Raw genomic sequence first — 23,480 nt, forward strand, 5'->3', positions numbered from 1 at the left:
ACTGTTACGTCCGTATGAGAGTCCCAGGGCCCGTCGATTCACGGGACCCGCACGACACTCAAGACTGTTTTGTCCCTGCAAGCGGACTCCCTGGCACTAACCTTTTAGGGTCACACACTTCCCTAGCTCCTGGCAACCACTGACCTGCTTTCCATCTCTTTAATTTTGGCATTTTGAGAATATTTGACACGGTATGTAACCCTTTTAAGACTGGCTTTTAAAAAACACACCCAGTGTAATGCACTTGAGCCCCATCCAAGTTGCTGCCTATACAAATAGTTGTTCCCTTTCTGTGGCTGAGTGACCAGGCTCTAAAGAGAGACAGGACCTTGGAGGCCCCCCCCAACCTCCCACTGTGCCAGGATCCCCTCCAGAGCCCCCAGATGTGGAAGTTTCACCTGCAGGAAGGAGCAGCTTTTCCTCATCACTTTGCTTTTCTGCAGGAAGAGAACTACCTGATCATGGCTTCCTCACCTCTGCCCTGTTCTTTCTCTGACTACTCCGTCCCTGTCTCTCTTCAAAACATATGCTGTGAACTTCTTTCCCTCTCTGAGGGGTGGGTGGGTCAGGAGACCCTGGGCCTGGCCATCCGTTGTGGGCAGGGCGGGTCCCCGGTCCGGCACTTCTCCTGCACGAAGTACAGAGTCGAGTCATGGATCTGAAGGGGTGGAGGGATATTTGCTGAGTACTGCAGTGGGCTGAATGGTGGTCCCTCAAAAGACAGGCCCACGAGCTCACCTCTGCACCCCATAACTGTGACTTTATGTGGAAAGGCCTCACGGCTTTGCAAATCCTCTAAGTGAAAGATCTTGAGATGATCACAGAATATCTGGGTGGGCCCCAAATCCAATGACTCGGGTCCTTACAAGAGACACCCAGAGGAGAGACAACAGGGAGTTGGGGGGGAGGAGGCCATGTGAAGGCAGAGGCAGAGATCAGAGGGACGCCTGGAGTCGCGGCAGCAGCTGGAGAGGCAAGAAGTTCTCCCCTGGAGCCTCTAAGAAAGGGAGCAGAAGCACCCAAAGTCCCCTGTGCCTGGCTACCCCCACCTGTCCCCTGCGGCTCCCTCCCAGGGGCCCGCGAGCACACCTGCACCTGTGCAGAGGTTGAAGGAATGGACGGATGGAGGCCCGCGGACCCGCCTGCCTGGAAGCTCACAGCTTTCCGTAGCAGCCAAGCTGGCCACACAGTGGCCCCGGGACCCCGGCGGTGCGCAAGTGGGCTGCTTGGGTCCGCGCCAGAGCCCTTCTCTAAGGAATGCCTTTCCCCCTCACTCCCTCCGTCTTGCAGCTGCAGGGACCTCTTGTCTCCCATGTCCTTGTACTCCAGGCGCCCTGCAAGGGGCCGGGTTTCCCTCAGCCTTTGTTAAAAGAACCAGTGAAGGAACAAAAGTTTGGCGGCCTCCTGCTCCAATACCCACAGGCCAGGTCACCGACTCCCTTGGTCCTGCTTGTGTTCAACTCGGGACGAACCTCCAGAAGGCAGGCTTTGTCTGACAACTAAGGACACTCCTGGAAGTCAGCACCTAGGTCTGTGTCCCTAGCCCCAGTCAAGCGCACAGTGGGTACTCAGTAACTGAACAGAGGTTTCTAGGAGACCCTCTTAGTGTCCTTGCCCCGGCCTAGCCTGCCTTTCTAGCCTACCTTTCCTGCACGACTGCCACCCCTCCCCCAGCCCTTGCCTCGGCCATGCTGCACTACAGGAAGCTTCTAGGAGATGCACAAAAGCTCAGTTGGTTAAGCATCTGCCTTTGGCTCAAGTCATGATCCCAGCGTCCTTGGAAGGAGTCCTGCATCAGGCTCCCTGCTCAGCCGGGGAGCCTGCTTCTCCCTCCCCCTGCTCTCACGCTCTCGCTCGCTCTCTTCCCCTCTCAAAGAAATAAAATCTTAAAAAAAAAAAAAAAAAAAAGAGGATGCAAAGTAGGTGTCCGCAGCAGAAGCCACACACAGTCCCGTCCAGGCCACCCGCCCGGGCAGACAGACACCAGCAGACACGGCTCGTAGCACATGGTACTCTTTATTGTGGTGCTCGGTGGAAACATCTGTAAACCAGCTTACTGTAGTGGGAACAGCTGTAACACATGCTAAGGCACTTTTATTATATAAAAAAGGGGCGGGGCTGGGAGCTCCATTCACTCCTTTGTGACAGCAACTGGGACCTGAATTCAGAGCTTTCTAGGCATAGCTTTCATATATCTTCATGATTTGTTGAGTTTTTCTTTAAAAAAAAAAAATGCCTTCTTTGCTATAAGTAAGTCTAAATGCAGCATATACAAAACAGTTAGGAATACAGGTAAATTCAGCAACCAGTGTAGACCAGTGTAGGACAAGCTACTCTCTTCTAAACGTGGTTCCCAAGGAAAGGCAGTGATAAAGACTTGGAATTTTATCATTTATTATAAGAAGGGGGCGGGGGAAAGAAAAAAATTTTTTTCTCCTTTCAAACACATCCGTGCAGCTGGCAGATTTTTAAAAAACCACGCTGAGTCCACGGTGCAGAAAATCTGCCCTCAGGCCCCAGTCCTAGAGTAGGTACAATGTCGTGTTGGAGGGCCACCGGCCCTTCACAACGCTCTGGCTGTCAGACTTGGGACAAGCCCCTTAACCATTAAATACATTTGGTCCCCAAGAATGTTGGGAGAAGCCACGGCTGGCCTGTCCCGCTTGGGCCCCGAGGCCCAGCAGCCCCGCAGTGGAAGGGGCCGGCTGCCCTTGGCAAAGGAGGGAAGGGGCTCATTGCACTGGAGACACCCTGAAACAGGAAGAGGACCCCTGTGGCGCTGCCCAGAGCGGGTGGGGAGGAGTGACTCTCCTTCCCCGCCCCCCGCATTCTGTGCCCGGCACAGAGGGGGCGTCCCGGGGCCTGCTCTCACCCAATCGCCCAGGGCCCACGGGAGTGGGGGGCCGATGGGGCGGAGGTTGTGAGGTCGCCGTGTGTGATTGCCAACAGCAGAGGAGGAGGGGGAGCTGGTGGCGGAGGTGGGGGAAGGTGACAACTCTTCTGCGGTGTCGGGCTATCAAAACTTCTTAGTCTGAAGAAAAATAGATTCGTAGAAAACTCTCTTTGCCCATCCCCGGTGGCCTGCCCTCCTTGCCTTGCCATCTTGTGCTGTGCGGCAAGAGAGGGCCAAAGATCCTGCTGGTCGCTCTGTTCCCAGGCCAGGGGCCCAAGACTCGGACTCTTTGGTATCAGGTTCTGGGGGTGGGAGGGGTGCGGGAGGGGACTGCAGTGGAGGAAGCCAAACACCCTCAGAAAGGCCTGGGGGCGGCGGGCGGGGAGGCGCAGGCCTGAGGTCCCCTCCCCTGGCCTGGTGGGACTGGGTGGGGAGGTCACGGTCACGGCAGTCCCGAGAAGGTGGAGGAGGGTGCTGCGGGGGCTGGAAAAGGGAGGCGGAGTCATCTGTCGGTCTGTCCGTCCGTCCCGGGCAGCAGGAGAAGACGTTACTCGGCAGCTTTGGCCTCAGCCCCGTCCGCCTTGCCGTCTACCTCCTCGTCCGAGCAGTCGCCAGCACCTTTGCGGGCCATCCGGCGGGGCACAACAAATGGCAGGTCCCCTCGCCTAGGGACAGAGGCACAGGGTCAGCCGGGCCGGCCAGGGTGGCCAAGTACAGCTCGCACACTTCGAGGCCATCTGTAGAGGGACACCGGGTCCTAACATCCTGGGGGAGGGTGGGATGGGGGGGGCAACGGGGAGCCTCAGGGACCACAGCCTCTCACTTCACTTCAAAGTGCTGGTGAAAAGACATCAGGAAGCTGACTTGACTGCAAGGGAGAAAGGCCCAGAAGCGGACAGAGTCACCCTCTGCAAGATGCCACCCTGCACACAAATGATCAAACTTCCTACAAAACAGGTGAAACCACGAGATGCAGAATAATCCCACCCGGTACGCAAATACCAACGCCTTCTTCCGGTCACATTAATATTAAGTACGGACTAGAATGTCTGCTCTTGTTGCTTTTAGGCTTAAGGGAGAGAAGTGAGAATTTTGGAGAAGAAGAAAAAGACCCTCTGCCTCCGCCACCTGATACTTCTTCAATGGTAACGTTAACGCTCCCCGACAACCGCACAGTAGGCCTCCCTGTTGGCACAGGCACGGGTGGGGAAGGACGCCGGGCCGCACTCGGCCACCACGGACCAGTCCCCTCAAACGTGCCAGGGACCAGCCGGGCCACCTCAAGCCTGGAAAACGTCTCACCAGGTTGGGAGCTGCCCCGTGAGCGAATTTTTCAGACGAGGTGGGAACGAAGGAGCCCAAGGGCTCAGCGTTTATTCAGAAGGCCGGGGATCAGCGCAGGGGGTGAGCGCCCGCCCAGCAGCGGGAGGACAGCGCAGCACCGGGCGCCAGGCCCAAATGGAACCAGCTTCTGGGAGCTTTGTTTGAAACACGCTTTTTCAAGCACATGAACTTTGGGGAGGAGAAGCAATGGCGCGACGGGGGCAGAGGAGGCGGTGGGGCTCACCTGAGCTTGTTCTTGAGGGTGCTGACCTCGCGGTTCATGGCATCGGCGGTCTCGGTGGCGTCCTCCAGCTCGCGCTGCAGCTTCCGGCGGGAGGCGTTGGCCCGCTGGGCCTCCTCCTCGGCCTCCTCCAACTGCCGCTTGAGCTGCTTCAGTCGGGTGGACGCCTTGTCGGCCTGCGGAGATGTGCGGCCAGTGGCCCTGGTCAGGGACTCTGGCGCAGGAGGCCCACCAGGCCCCGCGGCCCCGCGGCCCAGCGTGCGCGCGCGCACACACACACACACACACATGCACGCACGCACGCACACACACACACACACACACACCTGGTCCTTGAACTGCTCCGCGTTCCTCCGCTCATCATCCACCTGCAGCAGCACGTCCTTCAGCTTCTTCTCGGCCCGACGCACCTGCTTGCAGGCCGCCTGGCGCTCCCTGCGGGGCACAGACACGGTGGCTCAGCGACCCTCCTTCAGAGGGTCTGGCCACACGCCACCGGCTGGACACCCCCATCCTTAGGCCTCACTGGCATCTGCCCCTCGGGGAGGCCCCGAGCCATCCCCACTGAACACCCACAACGTGCTTGGTCTCCTACAGGGGAGGCACGGCGACTACCCCATTTCACAGAGGAAACGGGCTCAGGGAGGGAGGGGACACAGTCCAAAGAGCAGGTATGTAGCAAGGAAAGGGAAAATTGAAATCTGGGGCCCAGTGTGACCTGCCCATTGCCTCTAAATAAGCGTCAGTCTCGTTGAGCCCACAACCTGGCTGCCCAACCGGGCAGGAACCCCCACCTCTGTCTGATTCAGCCCCCAGAGACAGTCGTCCAAACCCCCAACTGTGGAGGTGGGCCGGGGTCTCCTACGCAAACTCCCGTGAAGCCCCCGCGGAAGGGATGAGCGACCGTCAGGAGGGGGACAAAGGCCTCCGGGACTCGGGCAGGAACAGAGGAGGCTGCAGGCTGTCACAGGTGATGGGCAGGAACACCTACTTGGTCTCGTTGTCCAGCTGCTCCTCCAGCTGTGCGATCTTGGCCTCGAGGGCGGTGATGGAAGCCTTGTACTTGGACTTGACCGTGCCCTCCATCTCCTGCAGCTTGACCTTGAGCTCCTTGTTCTGGCGCTCCAGCTGTTGCCGCATGTTCTCGTTCTTCTGGGCGTGGCTGCGCTCGAGGTTCAGGTCGGTGTTGATCTGGTCGATCTGCGGGAAGGAGGGCTGGTCACCCCAGGAAGGCCGGGGGGCCCTGGCTGGGGCAGAGGCGGGCCGCTGGGTCCCATAGAGCCCCTGAAAACACCAGGCCCTGGGGCCCCAAGCTCTGGACCACAGCCAGGGTCCAGAGAGCGAAACCAAGGGAGACCTTCACAGGTGCTGGGACACGCTCCCTGAAAGCCGTGAGCCCCGGGCTCCCGCCAGCCACTGTCTGGAAGGTGGAGAGCCTGGCGCGCAAGGAACGCCCAGGCAGCCCCGGCCCCGCCCACCTGCAGGTTCGCCTTCTTCAGCCGGTCGTTCACCAGCTCCGTGTTGCCCTGCTCCTCCTCCAGTTCCTCCTCCAGCTGAGCAATGCGGGCCTCCAAGCGCCGCTTCTCCTCCAATGCCAGGGCTCTGGGTGAGGGCAGGGAGCAGTGAGATGGGGCCTGTCCCAGAGGATGGGCACCCCCTGCCCTCAGCCAAACACGCCGCCCCACGGCTCACCCTTTGCCACTGCTGTTGGCAATCTCGTCGGCCAGCTCGTCCCGCTCCTGCTGGGCCTGGCGCTTGGCACGCTCAGCGGCTGCCAGTTCCTGCCATGAAAACGCAGACCGTGACCCGCTCGGCCCGAAGCCCTGCGAGCCCCCCACCCCCATTCCTGGTACTCTGCGGCACCATGCTCCCCGAGCCCCTGGCCCTTCCTCTCAAACCCCCTCCTACGTCTGCCTCCTCCACGAAGTCCTTCCTCGTGAGCCCCTCTGGCTCACAGGGCTGGGTCCTTCCTCTGAGGCCATGGCTTAGGCACCACATGTTTGCAAAGCCCCTATATCTAAGTGTTAGCAGCCAAGTCACGTGCTGGGGATGTAGAGATAAATGAAAAAACTGTCCCGTCCTAATGGGATGCTGGTCGTCCCTCTGCGTTCCGGGGAGACCAGAAGTCAGCGGGACGAGGCAGGGGTGTGAGTTAGGGCGAGAGCACGGAGTCCCTGAGAGCCAGGAGGGTAAGGTGGCCTCAACGGAGACCTACACGTGACCTCAGAGGGAGGGCTCACCCCAGGCCCAGGCAGGAGAGCGCAGCCATCAGGAGAGAATGGACGAGGACATGCCTGGACACCAGCCCCGCTAGGAACACCAGGTGGCCAGTCACCTCACACTGAAGACGACCGCCTAGGGCGGAGGGAAGCCTTTCTCCCTATGCCTCACGTGTGACGACAAAGGGGTGGGGGGACGTGTGGTGCCTGAGCGTTTGGGAAGGACCCCCCCCCCCCTTGCTCAGCAGGAGGTGGTGATTACCACAAAGCCTCGTTTCATGCAAGGGAGCTGGCCCCAAATGGTGACAATTTAATTCACACACATGTTTCAGTCACACCGGGAAGCCCGGCTACCTAACGCAAGCCTGTAGGGAATGTTTTCACGAAGCCAAAACCACCCCCAACCCACCGCTGCAGCTGGGCTAGGGGGCCGCCAGCTGGGCGGGTGGAGGCTGTGGGCTGCCCCCTGCTGGTGTCCCCGAGTGCCATCCTGGGGCCCGGCCCACCTCCTGCAGCTGGATCATCTCGGCCTCCATGCTCTTCAGCTTCTTCTCGTTCTCCTTGGCCTGCGCCAGGATCTCCTCGCGGGAGGCGCGCGTGTCTTCCAGTTCCCGCATGCAGTCCTTCATCTGCGCCTGTGGCGGGCGGGAGAGGCTTGGGACCCCCACCAGAGCCACCACCCCTCCCCCAGGAGCCTCGGGCCGCTTCCAGCCCCGTGCTACGTGTAACCAACCGGAAGAGGGCCAAATAACAAGGACACAGGTCTCTCTTATCCTGTGTCGTTTCCACACGTTTTTGACCATCAGAATTCACAAAGCACACCTTTGGAAGCTCTGAGTCACTGGCTACACGTTAGCCCAAGCTGCGGTCTGGGCTGCACTTCCTACAGCTTCCTGTTGACCTGAATCATTCCCCGGGGACACCCGCTTCTCTGGGTCAATGCCCACCTGCCAGGTCAGCCCCCACTACACGGCAAAAACTCATTTCCTTTGTTCTTCTCCTGTGATTGGTTTTAACTCTAAAGACCTTGGTCAAATAGGTTTTTCCTTTTTTTCCTTCTGCACATGATCCCAAACTGCGATTCCCCAGGCCAGATGGTACCAAGAACAACCGCCACCAAGAAGGGCATCTACACCCTACGACCTCGTCAACGGACAGAATTTGTTCTTCCTGCTGCTGGTTTTCGGGGTGTGACGTGGCTTTTCAGAGCTGTTTTTTAAAAAATTTGTTCTCTTTGGGGCGCCTGGGTGGCTCAGTCAGTTAAGCGTCTGTCTTCAGCTCAGGTCATGACCCCAGGGTCCTGGGATCGAGCCCCAGGTCGGGCTCCCTGCTCAGCTCAGGGGAGTCTGCTTCTCCCTCTGCCTCTGCTCCTCCTCCCACTCATGTTCACACTCTTAATAAATATATAAAATCTTTCAATAAACAAATGAGTAGACTAGAACGAAAGTCGTTCTCTTTAGCACTTATTTTGATGAGCGCCAAGTAATGTACGGACATAGGGATGAATCACCGTATCGTACACCTGAAACGAATAGAACACTGTATGCTAACTATGCTAAAATCATTATGAAAATAAAAAACATATACACAAAATCTGTCATCTTTATCGGTGAGGTGAGAATTTCCCGCGTGCGTGCTCTGTGCTCTGGGCCACACATGGGGTTCTGTGCTCAGCTCAGAAGCTTCGATCACTGTCCACTAAGACTGGATCGGGTTGGGACCCGGGCCGTATCTGGTTTACTCTGGAAATCTACCACCAAGTGATTACGTCCCTAACGTCACTTCCTTTCCAGGTTTGCCTGGGTTTGTTTCCTTGTTTAATGCACACACAGTCAATGATCTTACTCCAAGTTTGCTCTCTGTTCCAGGGCTAAGGGCAGCATCCGCAGAGAGGGGAGGGTGACGCCTCGCAGCGCTCACCGACCGCCCGGCCGGTGTCCCAACCCACCTGAGGCCAGCGCCACAGGTGCAGCCACGCCCAGTATGGCCCGAGAACTCACCTGCAGCTTGCGCAGCTGCTTGATGGCCTCGTCTCGGTTCTTGTTGGCAGAGTCAATGTGGGCCTCCAGGTCCTTCAGGTCCATCTCCAGCTTCTTCCGAGCGGCCACTGCCATCGAGCGCTGCTTCTTCTCGTCCTCCAGCTCTGCCTCCATCTCCCGCACCTGGCGGACAGGCGGACGGCTCAGGCAGCAGCACCCACACCCCGACCCTGCTCCACTCTGAGCCCGGGGGGGGGGGGGGCGGAGGGGGGCGGAGGGGGGCACCTCCAGGGGCCCATGAAGAGTACTGACCATAAAAGAGCAGGTCCCCGACCCTGGAGACAGGGGACTGGAACCTACAGACATGGGAGGAGTGGACGAGGGGCCCACCACAACCCAGGAGAGGAAAGAAAACGGAAGCCTGCCAGAAAAGGGGGTGAGCTGTGGGGGCCCGTCCACACCTGTCTGACCAGCTGCTTCTTCTTCTCCTCGCTCTGCTCATCGCGGCCCTGCAGGTCCCGCTCGAACTGGGCCTTCATGGCCTGCAGATTGACCTCCAGCCGCAGCTTGGCGTCCTCAGTGGCCTGCAGCTCGTCCTCCAGCTCCTCTAGCTGGGTCTTCATCTCCTCCACCTGCTGCTCCAGGGCCCGCTTGGACTTCTCCAGCTCATGAACCTGCCCCACCCCCACCCCCAGGGAATCCGAGTCAGGAGCGGAGGGACGAGGTCCCCAAGGTCCCTGGCCTCGGTGTCCGCTCAGCCCCTAGTCCCTGGGGACATCCCCACTCGGGTCCCTCCCTGAGCCGGCCGCCGACCCAGTGCTCACGCTCTTGCCGACATCATCCTTGGAGCTCATGAGGTCCTCCATCTCTGTGCGGAGCTGCTTACTGAGCCGCTCCAGCTCTGCCTTCTGCTCCACGGCCTCCTCCAGGGCCCGGGCCAGCGACAGCGCCTTGGTCTCCTTCTCCCGGGCCTCCGCCTCGGCCCGGTCGCGCTCCTCTGCGTACTTGGCAGAGATGGTCTTCTCCTCGGCCAGCAGCTGAGGGGGAGGTGGTCACCATGAGCCTCCTGCCCTCAGGGGGGCAAAGCACCCGGACCCATACTCCTTGGGGACTGGGGGTCCTAGGTGCTGGTCTGAGGGGAGGGGACCACGTAGAGCCGGCACCAAGCCATCGCCTGGGGTAACCAGGCGAGGCAGCGATCAGCTCTGTCAGCACGTTGTGAGGTCTGTTTCGTTTTCATCGTTTGATAATCACGATTCTGTATGAAACACGGCACCCTTTCCATGAGAACCCGCAGGGAACATTACTCTCTCAGAACCATCAAAGGCCCTGTTTTCCTGAACAGCTGATTGGTAGTTCCCTTAAAAACCCTGTCAATATGGGTGCCTGGGTGGCTCAGTTGGTTAAGCGACTGCTTTCGGCTCAGGTCATGATCCTGGAGTCCCGGGATCGAGTCCCGCATCGGGCTCCCTGCTCGGCGGGGAGTCTGCTTCTCCCTCTGACCCTCTTCCCTCTCGTGCTCTCTATCTCTCATTCTCTCTTTCTCTGAAATAAATAAATAAAATCTTTAAAAAAAAATAAAAAAATAAATAAAAAAAAAACAACCCTGTCAATCTGGCTGCTTAGAGGCCCAGCCTCCACCTGTGGCCTTCGTCAAGGATGCCCATTTACACCCAAGTTCTCGGGGTCCACCCTCTGTGTAGGCCCACCCGTGGCCAGACCTCATCTCCCCATCTCCCCAACCCCCCAATACCTCTTTATTCCCCAGACCCATTTCTTAATGGGCCAGAGAGTGAATGCTCTAGACTTTGCCGGACTCTGCTATAGAAACACGGAAGCAGCCAGGGAGCCTGGTGGGATCCAGCGCACCTTTACCCCCAGCAACAGGCACGGGGTAGTGCTTGGTGGGTTTTGGCAACCCCTGATGTAGTCTACTTTCCTCTCCTACTCCACTGCCTGGGTCTCTCTGTAAGCTGCCTCAGAGCTTTTGCAATGAGGCAGAGGGCATGACACATAAATAAAAATCCTACATCATAGGCGCGTCTGGCTGGCTCAGTCGGTAGGACATGTGCCATCCTGACCTCAGGGTTGTGAGTTCGAGCCCCGTGTTGAGAGTAAAGAAAAAAAAAAACAAAATCCTACATCAGAGTAAAACTGGTTCATTACAGACAATTTGAAAGACGTCAGACACAGGAAAAGAGGAAGAAACGCCCTGCCCCGCAAGGGGGACCCCTGCGTGCCTGGCCCGCGGCCCTCCCGAGCTAGGTGGTGAGGTATTCCCAGCCTCGCCTTCCCTGCGGCTGTGCCGGACCGGAAAGGTGCAGGGGGCGGCCCGGAGGCACCCACCTGATCAAACTTCTTCTGCTTCTTCTCCAGGTTGGAGGCAGTCTGGCGCTGGTGGTCCAGGTCCACGAGCAGGTCGTCTAACTCCTGCTGCAGCCGCGTCTTTGTCTTCTCCAGCTTGTCATAGGCAGCCACCTTCTCCTCGTAGCGTTGGCCCAGCCCCTCCAGGTCCTTCTGGAGCTTCCTCCTGGCTTCCTCTGCAGTCTCCAGGCACCCCACGCCGTCCTCCATCTTCTTCTTCATGTCCGTCACCTGGGCAGGAGCAGAGTTAGGGAGACAGCCCAGGCGTGGGGCAGTGGCAGCCAGCCTGCACCCCACGAGCGGAGGCCCGGTCACAGAGACGCCCCTCTTCCACCAGGGTGAGAGAAACGGGGTTTCTGCAGAGGGCATCTGCCTAGTGCGTGCAGCCCCAGGGGCAGCCTCTCTGTCGAGACGTACACCAAGCCACTTGCTTTTCAGACAAGCCCAGAGAGGGGAGCCCCCTCCATTGGCCTCTCGCCAGGGCTCCGTAGGCATCCATCCCGCCGCCCCTCCTCACACCCAGAGACAAAGCTGCCACGACACGCACCCACCAGCCACTCCCACCCAGACTGGAGCACAGGCTACGGGCCCACCCCCAGGAGGTGGTGCAGATAGATCTCCTGGCCTGGCCACTGAGGTCCTACGATAGGATGTAGAAGAGGGCTCCTGATCGATTTCTGGTCGCGGCCCTTTTGATAGTCTAGAAAACACCGACCTCCTTCTTACGTAATGATGTTTTAACGTGCATAAAATATAGAGGATCAGCAAGTAAACCAATACAGAAAAATGCAGTGGCTGGGTACTTCTTTAGACTGTGACAGAGTAACCCGTGTGCTCCTTTGTTAGCGTGTCAAGTACGAGCTCCCAAAGTGGCGGGAGCGCCATGACATCCCCAAAGCCCGCCACAGCTCAGACACGGTGACCGCTGGTTTTCCTTCACGCCACATGCACTGCCGCTGGCGTGGGCTTACGGCCTACGTGCGTGACGGAACAGAACACTGATGTCAGCCAGACTGATGGAAAAACAGACGTGAGGTCTCCTCCATCCACGTTTACAGACTCCTGAATTCTAGCCGGGACCCTGGCTAGCAGCTCTGGCTGGAGAGGGCAGGAGCTCCCCAAGGGAGGGCGCCTGGCTCGCAGCACCTGGGCCTCCCTCCCGTCCCCTGTGCAGGTGGGTGCCCAGCCAGACACTGCCCAGCCTGCAGACTCCCCCCAGTTTCCCTGAGTCTCCAGGGGGGCACAGGGCATCTAGGGCAGAGCCGATACCGAACCTGAGCATGGAGTGTGGTCATCTGCTTTTCCAGGTTCCGCTTGGCCTCCTCCTCCTCTTCCAGTTGCTCCTTGAAAGAGTTCTTCTCATCCTCCATCTGCTTCAGCTTGGTGCTCAGGCTCAGCTTCTGCCGGTTCTCCTCCTGGAGCAGCTCCTACGCCGAGACATGTGGGGCGCCGGGGCTCAGGAGACGCAGGGTCAGAGCCTCACGGGCCCCACACCCGACGGGAGGGAGGAGCCAGTCTCTCTGATTCGGGGGACGGGTCACAGAGGAGCTGGGCCTCGCCGCTGTCTTTACCTGTGTGTCCTGCAGCTGGGACTCCAGGGCAGAGAAGTCCTTGGTGAGTTTGCTGGACTTGCTGTCAGACTGGGTGAGAAGACCTGTCACGTTGTCCAGCTCAACCTGCACGGGCACGGGAAGGACAAGGACCATGACTGCTCTGGCCCCACCTCAGCCATCAGGCCAAGGGCGGGGGGGGGGGGGTTGGAGTCACGGGCCGCGCCCCGAAGGCCTCGCTCAAGAAGAGAGCGGGAGCCCCAGAGATCCAGGCCAAGACTGAGGCGCAGCGGCAGGCATCCCCGCCCAGGCCCGGGTCCCAGCGGAGGCCTCACCTGCAGCTTGGTGACCTTGTCGGCCAGCTCCGTGCGCACGCGCTCTCCCTCGGTGAGCTTCACCTGAAGCTCCTGCAGCTGGGCCTCGGCTTTCTTCCGCTTGTGCTCAGCGTCCCCTTTGCCCTGCAGCAGCACCTTCACCTCGTTGGCCAGCTCCCCTCGCTCGTTCTCCAGGGTCTGCTTCGCCTTCTCCAGGTTGGCTTTCACCTGTGGGGACGCAAGCCACGAGGTGGAAAGGGGCAGCTGTGCCCTGGCAGGAGGCTGGGAGAGCTGCCCGGTCCAGATCCGGAGTCTGCTCTCTCGGCCGCGAGAACGCCAGAGGGCCAGCCCAGGGGATGCATGCTGCCAAGAGCCCCAGGCCGGACGCTCGGGCCTGACCTGCACTCCTCACTCAGCCGGACGGGACATGCAGCACGTTGTCCGCAGCTCAGAAACAGTCCCCACCCGGCCTCCCTCACGCTCAGATGTAACGGGCTATCATCACTGATACTAGGGCTTCAACATATCAGAAGATGAGGGAAATTATAGTTGCTTAGAGTTGGGCTTCCAGTAGAGCCTCTTTGAAATCTGATGTTCCGAGTGATAATGTGACGATCTTCCAGAAAATATAAAAGCGGCATTTACAGAATCCACTCAACCACCCCATTCTACCGTCCACCAAGCTGGCTGCAGGATCACAGGCACGTGGCAAGGGGGACCACACAAACTCGAAGGTGTGTTGGGTGGGGAAAAGCTGAAGGGCAAGGGAAGGCTGCCACCAGAAGGCGCCAAGATGGACAAGGCATGCCTCTTGAGAGCATTTTACAGGCCGCCACGCAGAAGAGTCTTTGACTTGTTGGGCCGCCACCAAGAGTGGCTTCGCGCTGGGAGCCACGGCAGGCAGAACATGGTCTTGAGAACTGCCTGGCCCGGCCGCCTGCCCAAGACTAGCAGGATTAACATCCCAAGGCTTCCCATCAAGACTGCAGCTGACCAGGTGTGGGTGCTCCAGAGAAAACCCTAGGGTCCTCTGGCACTTGGCACCAGGCCACTCCAATTCCTGGAGGCCTTCTGGTCTGGCGGGTCCTGGACAAAATACTGACAGTCATTCTCGAACAACTTACTGAATTCTTACTGTTCATATGCTTTACTGGTCATCAACTCCAACTGTCGCGGATTTTCATGACACAGATCTATCACTTGCCTCCTCTACAGATGAGAAAACTGAGGCACAGGGGTAGCTACTTGCCCAAGGCACACAGCCGCTTTGGGCTGGAGTCTGGAGCCTCTCTGCTCTGCAGGCCCGGCCCAGGGAGGCAGCCAGTCTCCGGGAGGGCCCCCCCCCACCCCCGGGCACCACCTGCAGTCGTGGAGCCCGGCCCCAGGGAAGCCCACTCACCCGTTTTGCCTGCTCCAGCTGCTCAGCCAGTTCCTCCACGGCCTGTGAGTGCTTCTGCCTCATCTCCTGGATCTGGGCCTCGTGGGTTTTGGCCTCGTCCTCGAGGGTCTTCTTCAGGATGTTCACTTCCTGTTCGCGTTTGGACCTGGAGAGAAGCACCCTCAGGATGGAGGCCGGGGACCAGGCATGCTGCCGCCCTGGACTCTGCTTCCCCGGCTGCAGAGAGGCCGGCAAGGGGCACTGGCCACCCCAGCCTTGCTGCCCAGTGGCCTCCCTCCTTGGCCGTGCACCCTCCAGCCCACCTCACAGACCCACTTTGTGGAGGAATCGGCGCCCCGCCCCGGCCTCACCCCAACTCCAAGCCAGCTTCCTCAACAGGCCTCCCACTCTGCTCCAAACTAGAGAGGAGCTACTGAGGGGGCACCACCCTCCCTGCCCCCCACCCCCATCCTCAAGTGACTTGGCCACTTGGCTGCACGGCGCACCTGAGCTCCTGCTGGGCAGCCGTGGAGTCCAAAGTGTCCTCCAGCTCCGTTTTCAGAGCCTCCAACTCCTCCCCGAGGTCCCGCTTCTGTTTCTCAGCTTTATTCCTAGAAGCTCTCTCAGATTCCAGGTCCTCCTGGAGCTCAGAAATCTGTGACTCCAGCTCTCGAATCTTCTTTAGGGCCATGTTCTTCTGGGTGGCTTCCTCCTCCACTCTGCCAAAGAGACAACAACATCAGGAGGAGGCTCTTTCCACCTTAGGGAGCAGAGTGTGCAGAAAAGGCTTTGGAGAGGAGCAGCCAAAGCCACTTCCAGAAGTCGTAACCATGGCCCGCCCTCTGGTGCTCCTCTCGGCAAAAATATCTGAAGCTTCCCAAAGATTTAAGAGCAAAACCACTCTGTAAACTGAAAAACCCCACAGAAGAATCACTTCATTTTCCAAACTGAAATTCAGTGCTCTAAAACGTAAAAATAAATGAATAAATAAGTGAAAATTAAAAAGGAAATAAAATGCTACAGTCCATCATTACAGCAACTAAGGAAAGATACGAAGGTGCCGCAGATACTCTGGGGGTGATAATCACGTGAGTGCAGGTTCATTAACTGTAGCAAATGTGCCACCCTGGGCTGGGAAGTGACAGTGCGGGAGGCCGCGTTGGGGGGGCGGGGGGCGGGCTGCAGGGGTGTATGGGAAACCTGTGCACTTTCTGCTCAATTTTGTTGTGAATCTAAAACAAAGATTTTCTTTTCCTTTTTTTTTTGGCATGCCTCTAGCCAGAAAGTTTAAAAATGCAAGAACGGCAAGGCCTACGGTGCTGGGTGACGTTGCAGATGACCTCCGGGGGTTACAAACAGACGACAAAGCAGCCGCACACGTGCCCTTAGGGAACGGGACAGGTCTTGCTGTGGGATGGCTCCAAGAGGGCAGCTGTGCGCACGGGGCACACGGCGGCAGGTGCCGGCACCTGCCGGCAGGGGGCGCCGGCCCTCACCTGGCCAAGGCGGCCTGCAGCTCCTCCTCTTTCTTGGCCAGCTGCATCTTGAGCTCGGCGATCTGGGCCTGCAGCTCGGCAATCTGGTCACTGAGGTCAGTAGAGTCCCCCTCTAGCTTCCGACGAGTCTTCTCCAGCTCCTGACGCTGCTTCTCCTCTCTTCGGAGGCGCTCTGAGAAGCAAGCCAGGGGAGACCGACAGAGCCCTCAGCGTCCACAGGTTTTTCCCATCTTTGTTTCTCATTGTTACAAAAAATACTGAAGTTTTTGTTATAAAACATACGTCAGCCTTAAAGGATCATGACACGCAGACACTTGTACCCAAGGCCTGGATGAAGGAAAGAACATCCCCGAGCTGCCACGTCCGGTGTCACCACAAACCCTGCCAACCTGCCCTGCCAGGGACCTACGCTCCCCTGCACATTGTGCTCATAGTTCCCTTGTTTTCCTTTAAGGCTGTACCAGGTCTGCCTCCCTAAAAAATAGGCTTAGTTTTCAAGAACCTAAACTGTGTAAGGGAAAGTCCTGTATGAATTCTACAGTCAGTGCGGGGGGTCAGGGTCCAATGTCTGGCTTTACGATTTCCACTAGGACGTCACTCAGGTAACCTCTTAACCCTTCTGTGCGTCATCTGAATACAAGGATAATGAGACCACGTGCCTCGTTAGGTTGCGAAGCCCATGGGCATTAATATCTGCAAGCACTCACCACAGCTCCTAGCCCACAGTCCGCACCTGCTTTTGTCACTCAAGAGTAAGACCTTGAGATTTAGCAAGTTAAGTGTCACTGCAATTGATCCACGCGGACCAGTCTAGTGTTCCACCGGGTGAACATACCACAGCTTATCTCCCTGTGCTACAGCGGAAGGGCATTCGGGTCGGGCTCGCAGTGCACCCTCCGGAACGATGCTGCCGTGAGCGCTCTGGCCCGGAACCCCCGGTGCGTGTGGCTGAGAGCGTTGGGTTGGTTGTAGGCACGTGAAGCTTCAAAGCCACCAGGCAACACCAGACCGTTCAGGGCCACCTCCCAGTTCATGCTCCCACCAGCCGTGTGTGTGTGCACGCGCGTGTGTTCAGACTGTTTCATATCTTTGTTAACACTGGTCAGTGTCAAACTAAGAAGCCCCTCTCGGTGTTTGCCTGCCCGGTGGCTGTGCCCTCCTAGACCTGGATGACTGTGTTTCAGACTGTTCCCGGGTGAGGGAGGGAGTCCGCGGGGTGAGACCCCTCTAGCACCTCACTTCCCCTTTGCCGGCCTGACTCGCCTCATCCCCTCCAAACATGAAGGGGGCAGGCGGGGCTGGGAAAACCCTCCTGGTGGTCAGCCTGGACAGTTTGGGCCCTACGTGTGCAGGGAGTCGACATCTGTCCTGGACACGTGGGGTGCCCCGAGCCTCTGCCGAGGGAGCAGTGGTTTCTGGCATGAGCTCAGAGGCCCCACAGTGGTCCCCTCTCCCCTCTCCGCTGTCTACACCTCTCAAGAGGCAGGGGTGAGAAATCCTCAGACAGACAAAGGCACAACTGGCCACCTGCCCCGAGTCAAACAACGGTCTCTCGCGGCATCTGTCCAACCCAGCAGAGCACGCATGGTGTGCCTGCATGTGTGATTTAGGGTAGTCCCCGTGGACGCCCAGTCACTGTGACCCTTGGAGGAGAAACTAAAGGCCACAGAGATTAAGGGAGAGCTGCAAGGTGACACAGCTGGTAAGCAGCAGAGCTGGGGTCAGACCTAGGACCTCTTAGGAAGTCAGTCTTGTGCAACTCATGGCACACGACAGGAAAGAAATGCCAGAGTGTTCTTCTGAGAGCCCTTCACGTGGGCTTCCTAGCCCAGCCAGTGCCCGGAGCCTAGACTCCTGTGGGGACCAGAGCTGTCCCCGAGGTTTTCAGGGCAGTGGCTGGGGACTGCAGACTCTGAGCGTGCCTGCACCCAGTGAACACTGAGACCAGCCCAGTGTTCCTGCTCCTGGCGGCAAGGCCCAGGCGGGTCCCGGAGTGGGGACACCTCAGTTCCTGCCCACCACCCTTTTACCCTCCAGGTCGGTGATCATCGCCTCATGCTTGTTCTTGAGCTTGGCGAGGCTCTTCGACTTCTCCTCTTCTTCCGTGAGGTTGGTGGTAAACTCGGCTATTCTGTCTTCCAGAAGCTTCTTCTCCTGAGGGGCCGAGGGTGGGTCAGAGCTAAAAGTTAGTTGAGCACAGAACACTTCAGCTCTCCTCAAATATAACTTGCCCGGAAATTTAGGACTGAACCAAGGGGAGGACCTTAAATACTTGACACACTAGGATTTTCTGGATCAAAGGATAATTCTGAAAGGTCACTAGCCGGCGCCTGCATGGCGCAGTTGGTTAAGCGACTGACTCTTGGTTTCGGCTCAGGTCACGATCTTGGGGTCCTGAAATCAAGCCCCGGGTCAGGTTCCACAATCAGCAGGGAGTCTGCTTGAGATTCTCTCCCTCTGCCCCTCCCGCTTGTGGTCTCTCTCAAATAAATCAATCTTAAAAAAGAAAGAAAAAAAGTCACTAGCAGCCCTGAATTAGCTGGATAAGCTTCCTTAGGATCTACAGATGTGGGTGCCCAAGGCCTTCCTGGACCTGTGTCACCCGTTTGGGCTCAGGTAAGAAGGCACCCAGGGGATTCAGATGCAATGATTCTACCCTCTCTGTGCCTGGCACTCGTCCACTGGGTGGGCTGTGACCTCCGCCTTCCTCGTGCCCCCAGAGCACCCTGGCTGCTCCCCCCCCTTTCTGCCACATGGCGACCGCTGAAGTCCTAATTTCAGCGGGTCCCCGACCAGGCTGACCTCACAGTCCCAGTACTAAACAAGCACCAACACCACCCAGCCTGGGCGACTCCGTCTCGTGTCACAGAGTCTACAGGCAGGTGTCCTGCCACATCCACCCCACCCCACACTCGGAACTGAAGATGGCCTTCTGACCCTGTCTCTCCTTCTCCTGACATGACTCTGGGCTTTTATCTGCTCGCCAGCAGACTGTGACAGGGACCTGACTTGGCTCTAAGAGACTCTTAAACAGCCACTACCCTGGGGACGGCTGGAGGAGGGCACCTGCGCCTCAACACTGAGCCACCGTGGTCCCCAAAGCCCCCCGGGGACAGATGTGCAACACCCCACAGACGGCTCAGCTACAAGTCTCGGGTCTCAGAAACTTGCAGAGAGCTTTACCGAGAAGAAATGCCAAGCCTTGCCCTCGGGCCCCACTCAGCGGTGAGAAACACCCCTTCGGATAGGACGCTGGCACCCGGAGGACACAGACGCCCAGAAGAGGACCCATGACAGCGCAGATGCTGTGACCGTACGAGAGGGAGAGAGGCGGTGGGCCAGGAGTCTGGCCTGCGCCCAGCCGCCCGCCCGCGCGGCTCAGCACTCGGGGCCTCCTCACCTTGGCCAGTTTGCAGTTCTGGTCTTCCATGATGATCTGGTCTTCCTCCAACTTCTTCAGCTTGGCCTCGGTGGTCACCTTCTCCAGCTGCAGCTTCTGGCGGGCGCTCTCCTCCTCCTCCAGCTGCTCCTCCAGTTCCTGCCACGGAGCCGGGGAGATCGTGAGGGGGGCTCACGGGGAGACCGTGAGGTGGGGGGGTGGGGGCAGACCACACGGCCCCGGCCCACCCCACACTTGTGTGGGGTTCCGTCTTTAAAACTGGGGGACGGAGACGGAGACAAGGGACCCTGGCCAAGCGTGTGCTCGCTGGTTCTGAGATGCCTCCTACCAAGCTGCCCACCAGCAGCGCAGGCAGAAGGCAGAGCTGATCGCCCTGGCCCCGCGGACCGACCGCAGCGAGGACGGAGGGAAACTGAACTGGCTTCGCTGCTCCATTGGCAGTGCTCGCTACCTGCACAGAGGAGCTCTCAGAGGCCGCCCCAAGCGAACGGGCCCCAGCGATTTCTGCGCGCTCTCCGGCTCCCGGGGCGTCACGCCCCGCCCCCTCTCCAGAGGGGTAAGGGGGCTTACCTGGATGTTCTGCTGCATCTTCTTCTTCTCGGCCTGCAGGTGCTGACAGCGCTCCTCCTCCTCCTCCACCCTGGCCTCCAGGTCGTGGCAGATCTCTTCGAGCTCCTGCTTCTTGGCGGTCAGGCGGGCCCGGAGCTCCTCGGCCTCGGCGCACAGCTCCGTTTCCGCCTGGAGCTGCTCCTGCAGCTGCAGCTTCTCCGCCATGAGCTGCAAAGAGCGCGGGGACCGCGTGAGCCCCCCGCAAGCTCCTCAGGCCCCGGCAGCACAGAGGCTCCCGCACTCAGGCTTCCATGGGGAGGAGACAGCGACGACCGGAGCAATTCCCGTCTCAAGGGTGCCGAGGCTCCCAGGCACTTCCCAAACGTCGCGTTCCAGATCCTTCACCGCTACCCCGGGAGCTGTGCACCGCCATCCCCGGGAAACAGGCTGGGAGAGGTTCCCCCAACTCCCGTGAGCTTTCCGCCCCACTGGGCGCCTCCCTACATCACAGAACCCCGAATGGGGGTCTGTGGAGAGATGAGCCGCTGGTGACAGTGACCCTCCAAACACGCCCCGCCTGCCGCTGGCCAGCAGGTGGCAGCAGGGGGAGCCCCGCCCCCAACTACCCGGGCGGGGCCTGCACACACCCACCTGGGACTGGAGCGTCTCCATCTCCGTGAGCCTGTTCTCGGCCGCCAGCTGCTTCTCCCGGACCTTCACCAGCTCCTCCTCCTTGGCCATCATCTCCTCCTCCTGCCGGCTCACCTGCAGCAGCGGCTTGACCTGGAAGAGACAGCGGAAGAGATGCTCGGCTGAGGATGCCTGCTCGGGCCCTCCCCCACGCCCAAGGCAAGCTGGCTGGAGCGCTGGGCAACTGGACCCGCTGGGGGAGGAGGCGCAAACACACCATCTTTCTGGAGATCGATTGGGTGCTGTGTGCCACAGGCCCCTGACCCAGGGACACCACCCTCATGTGTGCACGAAGACGTGGACAGCATGTTTACAATGGTGGAACACGAGGAATGAGAGAAACACACACCACGGGAAAAGCAGCCACCTAAAACAGCAAATGTCTCCAGGGAACAAAATGCTGACTTTTTAAAAAATGATGCTCGTGCAGGAATTTTAAATGGAAAATACACGAAACACAAGACTGTTTATGCAAGTCAGAGCTCAGCTAGGTAAGAATGCATATGGTTTACAGAGCGGAGACTTAAAGGGGGTAAACACAGACAGTGGAATAAACAGTGAAACGTCTACTCTGCCCGGACGCTGGCTAGGGGTTGAAGGGGGCATGTGTGAACCTTCGTTTTCTTCTTCACGCTCTTTGTCAGTGTAACTTTTTGCAACGGCCACAAATTATTTATTACAAATGAAAGCAGCCCAAACGACATTCAAGATGGAGATTTTTTTTTTTTTTTTTTTTGAGAGGCTAGGGAGGGGAAAGCCTGTCCAGCTGTGTGCACGTTCTGACCCACCGCCCTGTGGCTGCTTGGGAGGACAGCGCCCCCAGCACCCGGGGAGGCCCGGTGGCCAGGCTGTCCATGCCAGACACGTGCCACGGCGTGCACGCTCTGGACCCCCGACCTCGCAGGGCATGCCCAGGGGCGGGGGGTAGAGGCCAAGGCTACACCCTGCTCCCAGGGCCCTGGAGTCCCGCCCAGAGGCCGGCGGGAGGCTTGCCTGTCCCTGCGCCACAACAGAGGCTGAGGGCGCTTGTGGGGCCGCAGCGAGGGAGGCCCATCGGAACCCACCTTGGTGAAGAGCCTCCACCACTGCCAGTTGCGCAGCTTGAGGTAGGCGGCACAGTTCCTCTGCAGGACTTTCATGGCTGTCAGCTGCTGCTGCCGCTTGGCAAAGGCCCTGGGGAGAGGAACCCCGTCAGGGCAGGGGACCGCACACCTCCAGCAGACGGGAGGCCTTTCCAGGAGAGCTGACCCCTGCCCGCCTGAGACGCCTCAAGACACAAGTGTAGGGAAGGAGCCTGGCCTTGGGGGCGAGTCCTATGGGTGACCCCGCAGAGGGTGACAAGGACCTAGGTCACCAAGGGGCAAGTGAGTTCACGGGGTGAAAGCCCCTGTGTGAATTAGATCTGCGTCCAGTGTGACTCCTGGTCATTCAGGAGACGTACTGACTTCAGTGTCCCACTCTCCTGCCACCCTCCCTCAGTGGTCTTTGACTGGTGGCAAAATGTCAGCAGCTGATGTCCTGCAAAGGTGGGCTTAAGATGTCAACTTGGGGGGCCTTGGGATACATGAAGGCTCCACTGGTCCTAACACCACAAAGCCATGCTCCGCTTCCCAGCGTTCCCAGCTCACAATGTAACATACGGCCCCAAGCACAGGTATCGGGGTTCAGGAGACCAACATGCAGCCACCACACCCACTGTCCTGCGGCAGGTGAGCCCCACTCTCAAAGGAGCTGCTCTGGACTCGAGGACGGCCTCCTGTCCCGGGAGCACAGGGGACTCTGGGGACACAGTCTGGGCATCATCCCCACACGAGGGACACAGTGAAGAATACTGGTACGCAGGACCGTTTGGGGCAGGCAAATCAGGCCCAGAGTCACCCGCTTCCCAGCCGGTCACTTTAAACCTCAGCCCTAAATCCAGAAAGCAGGGGGCAGAGAGCTCCACCTGGGTGTCCCTCAGACCGACCCCCGACCAGCGTCAGTGCCCCTGTGTAGCAGGAAAGCCGGGAAGGGCCCGAGCACAGGCAGGCTGGGCGGAGGCGGGCCCCTCCAAGAACTCACTTCCTGGCCAGGTAGCCCCTGCAGCAGGCCTGGAACCCGATGATGACATCTGTGATCTTCAGGTCCCGCTCCTCCTCCAGGTGGGCCAGCACACCAGCCCGGAAGAAGACCTTGCTCTGGCCAATGCGGTACAGGTTGCTGTCCAGCTCCAAGGCTTTGATCTAGACGGGAGCAGACAGCCCACTCACCACGTGCCACCACGGGGCCCTCGGAGCAACGCTGGAAGCCAGCAGTCTGTCCCAGAGAGGCTGTCCGTCAGCGGCTGCCTCTCTGCTGGGCAGCCTGTCCCCCGGAGCCCAAGAAGGCGGGGCTCAGAGGATGCTGAGAGGAAGGGCTGGGGGCTTCCCGCACAGAGCAGGGGACGCATCAGACTGCAGAAAAACACAGAACCTCGACATCAGAAGGACCTAAGGGTCTTCTCTCCTTCTACCTCCTGCCTCCATGCACTGCCATCACGGTCTACCAGTGCCCGGCTGGGCCACCCTTAAACCAGAGGTGGTTTATCGTCACCAAGACTAAGACACACTCCAGTTCAGGCCAAGCCCAGGACCAAACATTAATTACGTGACCTGGGGCTATAATCTCTAGGAGGAGCCCCTGCTTCCGCAGCTGGAAAATGAGAATAATGCTTTCTTTAATTAGAATAAAGTGAAGAAATCAAGCAAGTAATAGTGCCTCGTCCCCAGTATGGCTGTGAGAACTGAACGGGAGAGCACAGAGCTCGGCACAGGGCAACACGTGCTGCGGACTGAACAGAATTAGTGCTCGTTACCATCACTGAGCGGTTGGGCACAGTATGGGGCTCTCCTGTTGACCCACCGAGGCAAGGGTCTGCCTGTCCGCCTGTCCTCCTGGGAGACAAGGATTCAGAACAAGCTCTGAAAAGGCAGAGCCTGGAATGGGAAGAGTGAGATCGGAGCAAGCTTCGGGGCCCCCAAAAGGCCCCAGTCATCCTGGAGAGGCCAGGGGAGGAGCAGGGAAGAAGGCGGGTAGAGCCAGCATGGGCATCGTCCCTCCCTGCCC

General features: G+C 58.9%; 1 protein-coding gene across 1 annotated transcript in view; it reads right to left on the reverse strand.

The window, feature by feature from the left end:
* Positions 1-1,997: 1,997 nt before the first annotated feature.
* MYH9 (myosin heavy chain 9) overlaps positions 1,998-23,480 on the reverse strand; it is a 90,386-nt gene continuing 68,903 nt past the window's right edge. The window contains exons 19-41 of the mRNA XM_088025355.1: positions 22,458-22,618; positions 21,461-21,569; positions 20,358-20,489; positions 19,728-19,934; positions 19,158-19,295; positions 17,788-17,911; positions 15,758-15,929; positions 14,768-14,980; positions 14,283-14,427; positions 12,905-13,111; positions 12,591-12,695; positions 12,294-12,446; positions 11,002-11,250; positions 9,480-9,692; positions 9,117-9,329; positions 8,677-8,838; positions 7,183-7,311; positions 6,150-6,238; positions 5,936-6,059; positions 5,449-5,657; positions 4,784-4,892; positions 4,461-4,633; positions 1,998-3,558 (exon numbers count right to left, since the gene is read on the reverse strand). Of these exons, the coding sequence (XP_087881481.1) occupies positions 3,441-3,558; positions 4,461-4,633; positions 4,784-4,892; positions 5,449-5,657; positions 5,936-6,059; positions 6,150-6,238; positions 7,183-7,311; positions 8,677-8,838; positions 9,117-9,329; positions 9,480-9,692; positions 11,002-11,250; positions 12,294-12,446; positions 12,591-12,695; positions 12,905-13,111; positions 14,283-14,427; positions 14,768-14,980; positions 15,758-15,929; positions 17,788-17,911; positions 19,158-19,295; positions 19,728-19,934; positions 20,358-20,489; positions 21,461-21,569; positions 22,458-22,618 (3,654 nt within the window). The 3' untranslated portion in view covers positions 1,998-3,440. The remainder of the gene's footprint in view (positions 3,559-4,460; positions 4,634-4,783; positions 4,893-5,448; positions 5,658-5,935; positions 6,060-6,149; positions 6,239-7,182; positions 7,312-8,676; positions 8,839-9,116; positions 9,330-9,479; positions 9,693-11,001; positions 11,251-12,293; positions 12,447-12,590; positions 12,696-12,904; positions 13,112-14,282; positions 14,428-14,767; positions 14,981-15,757; positions 15,930-17,787; positions 17,912-19,157; positions 19,296-19,727; positions 19,935-20,357; positions 20,490-21,460; positions 21,570-22,457; positions 22,619-23,480) is intronic.

This window comes from Eumetopias jubatus, unplaced genomic scaffold (genome assembly GCF_037043125.1).
Source record: "Eumetopias jubatus isolate StellerSeaLion01/CBP00866 unplaced genomic scaffold, mEumJub1_p1.0 scaffold_8, whole genome shotgun sequence".
NCBI classification, from domain to species: Eukaryota; Metazoa; Chordata; class Mammalia; order Carnivora; family Otariidae; genus Eumetopias; species Eumetopias jubatus.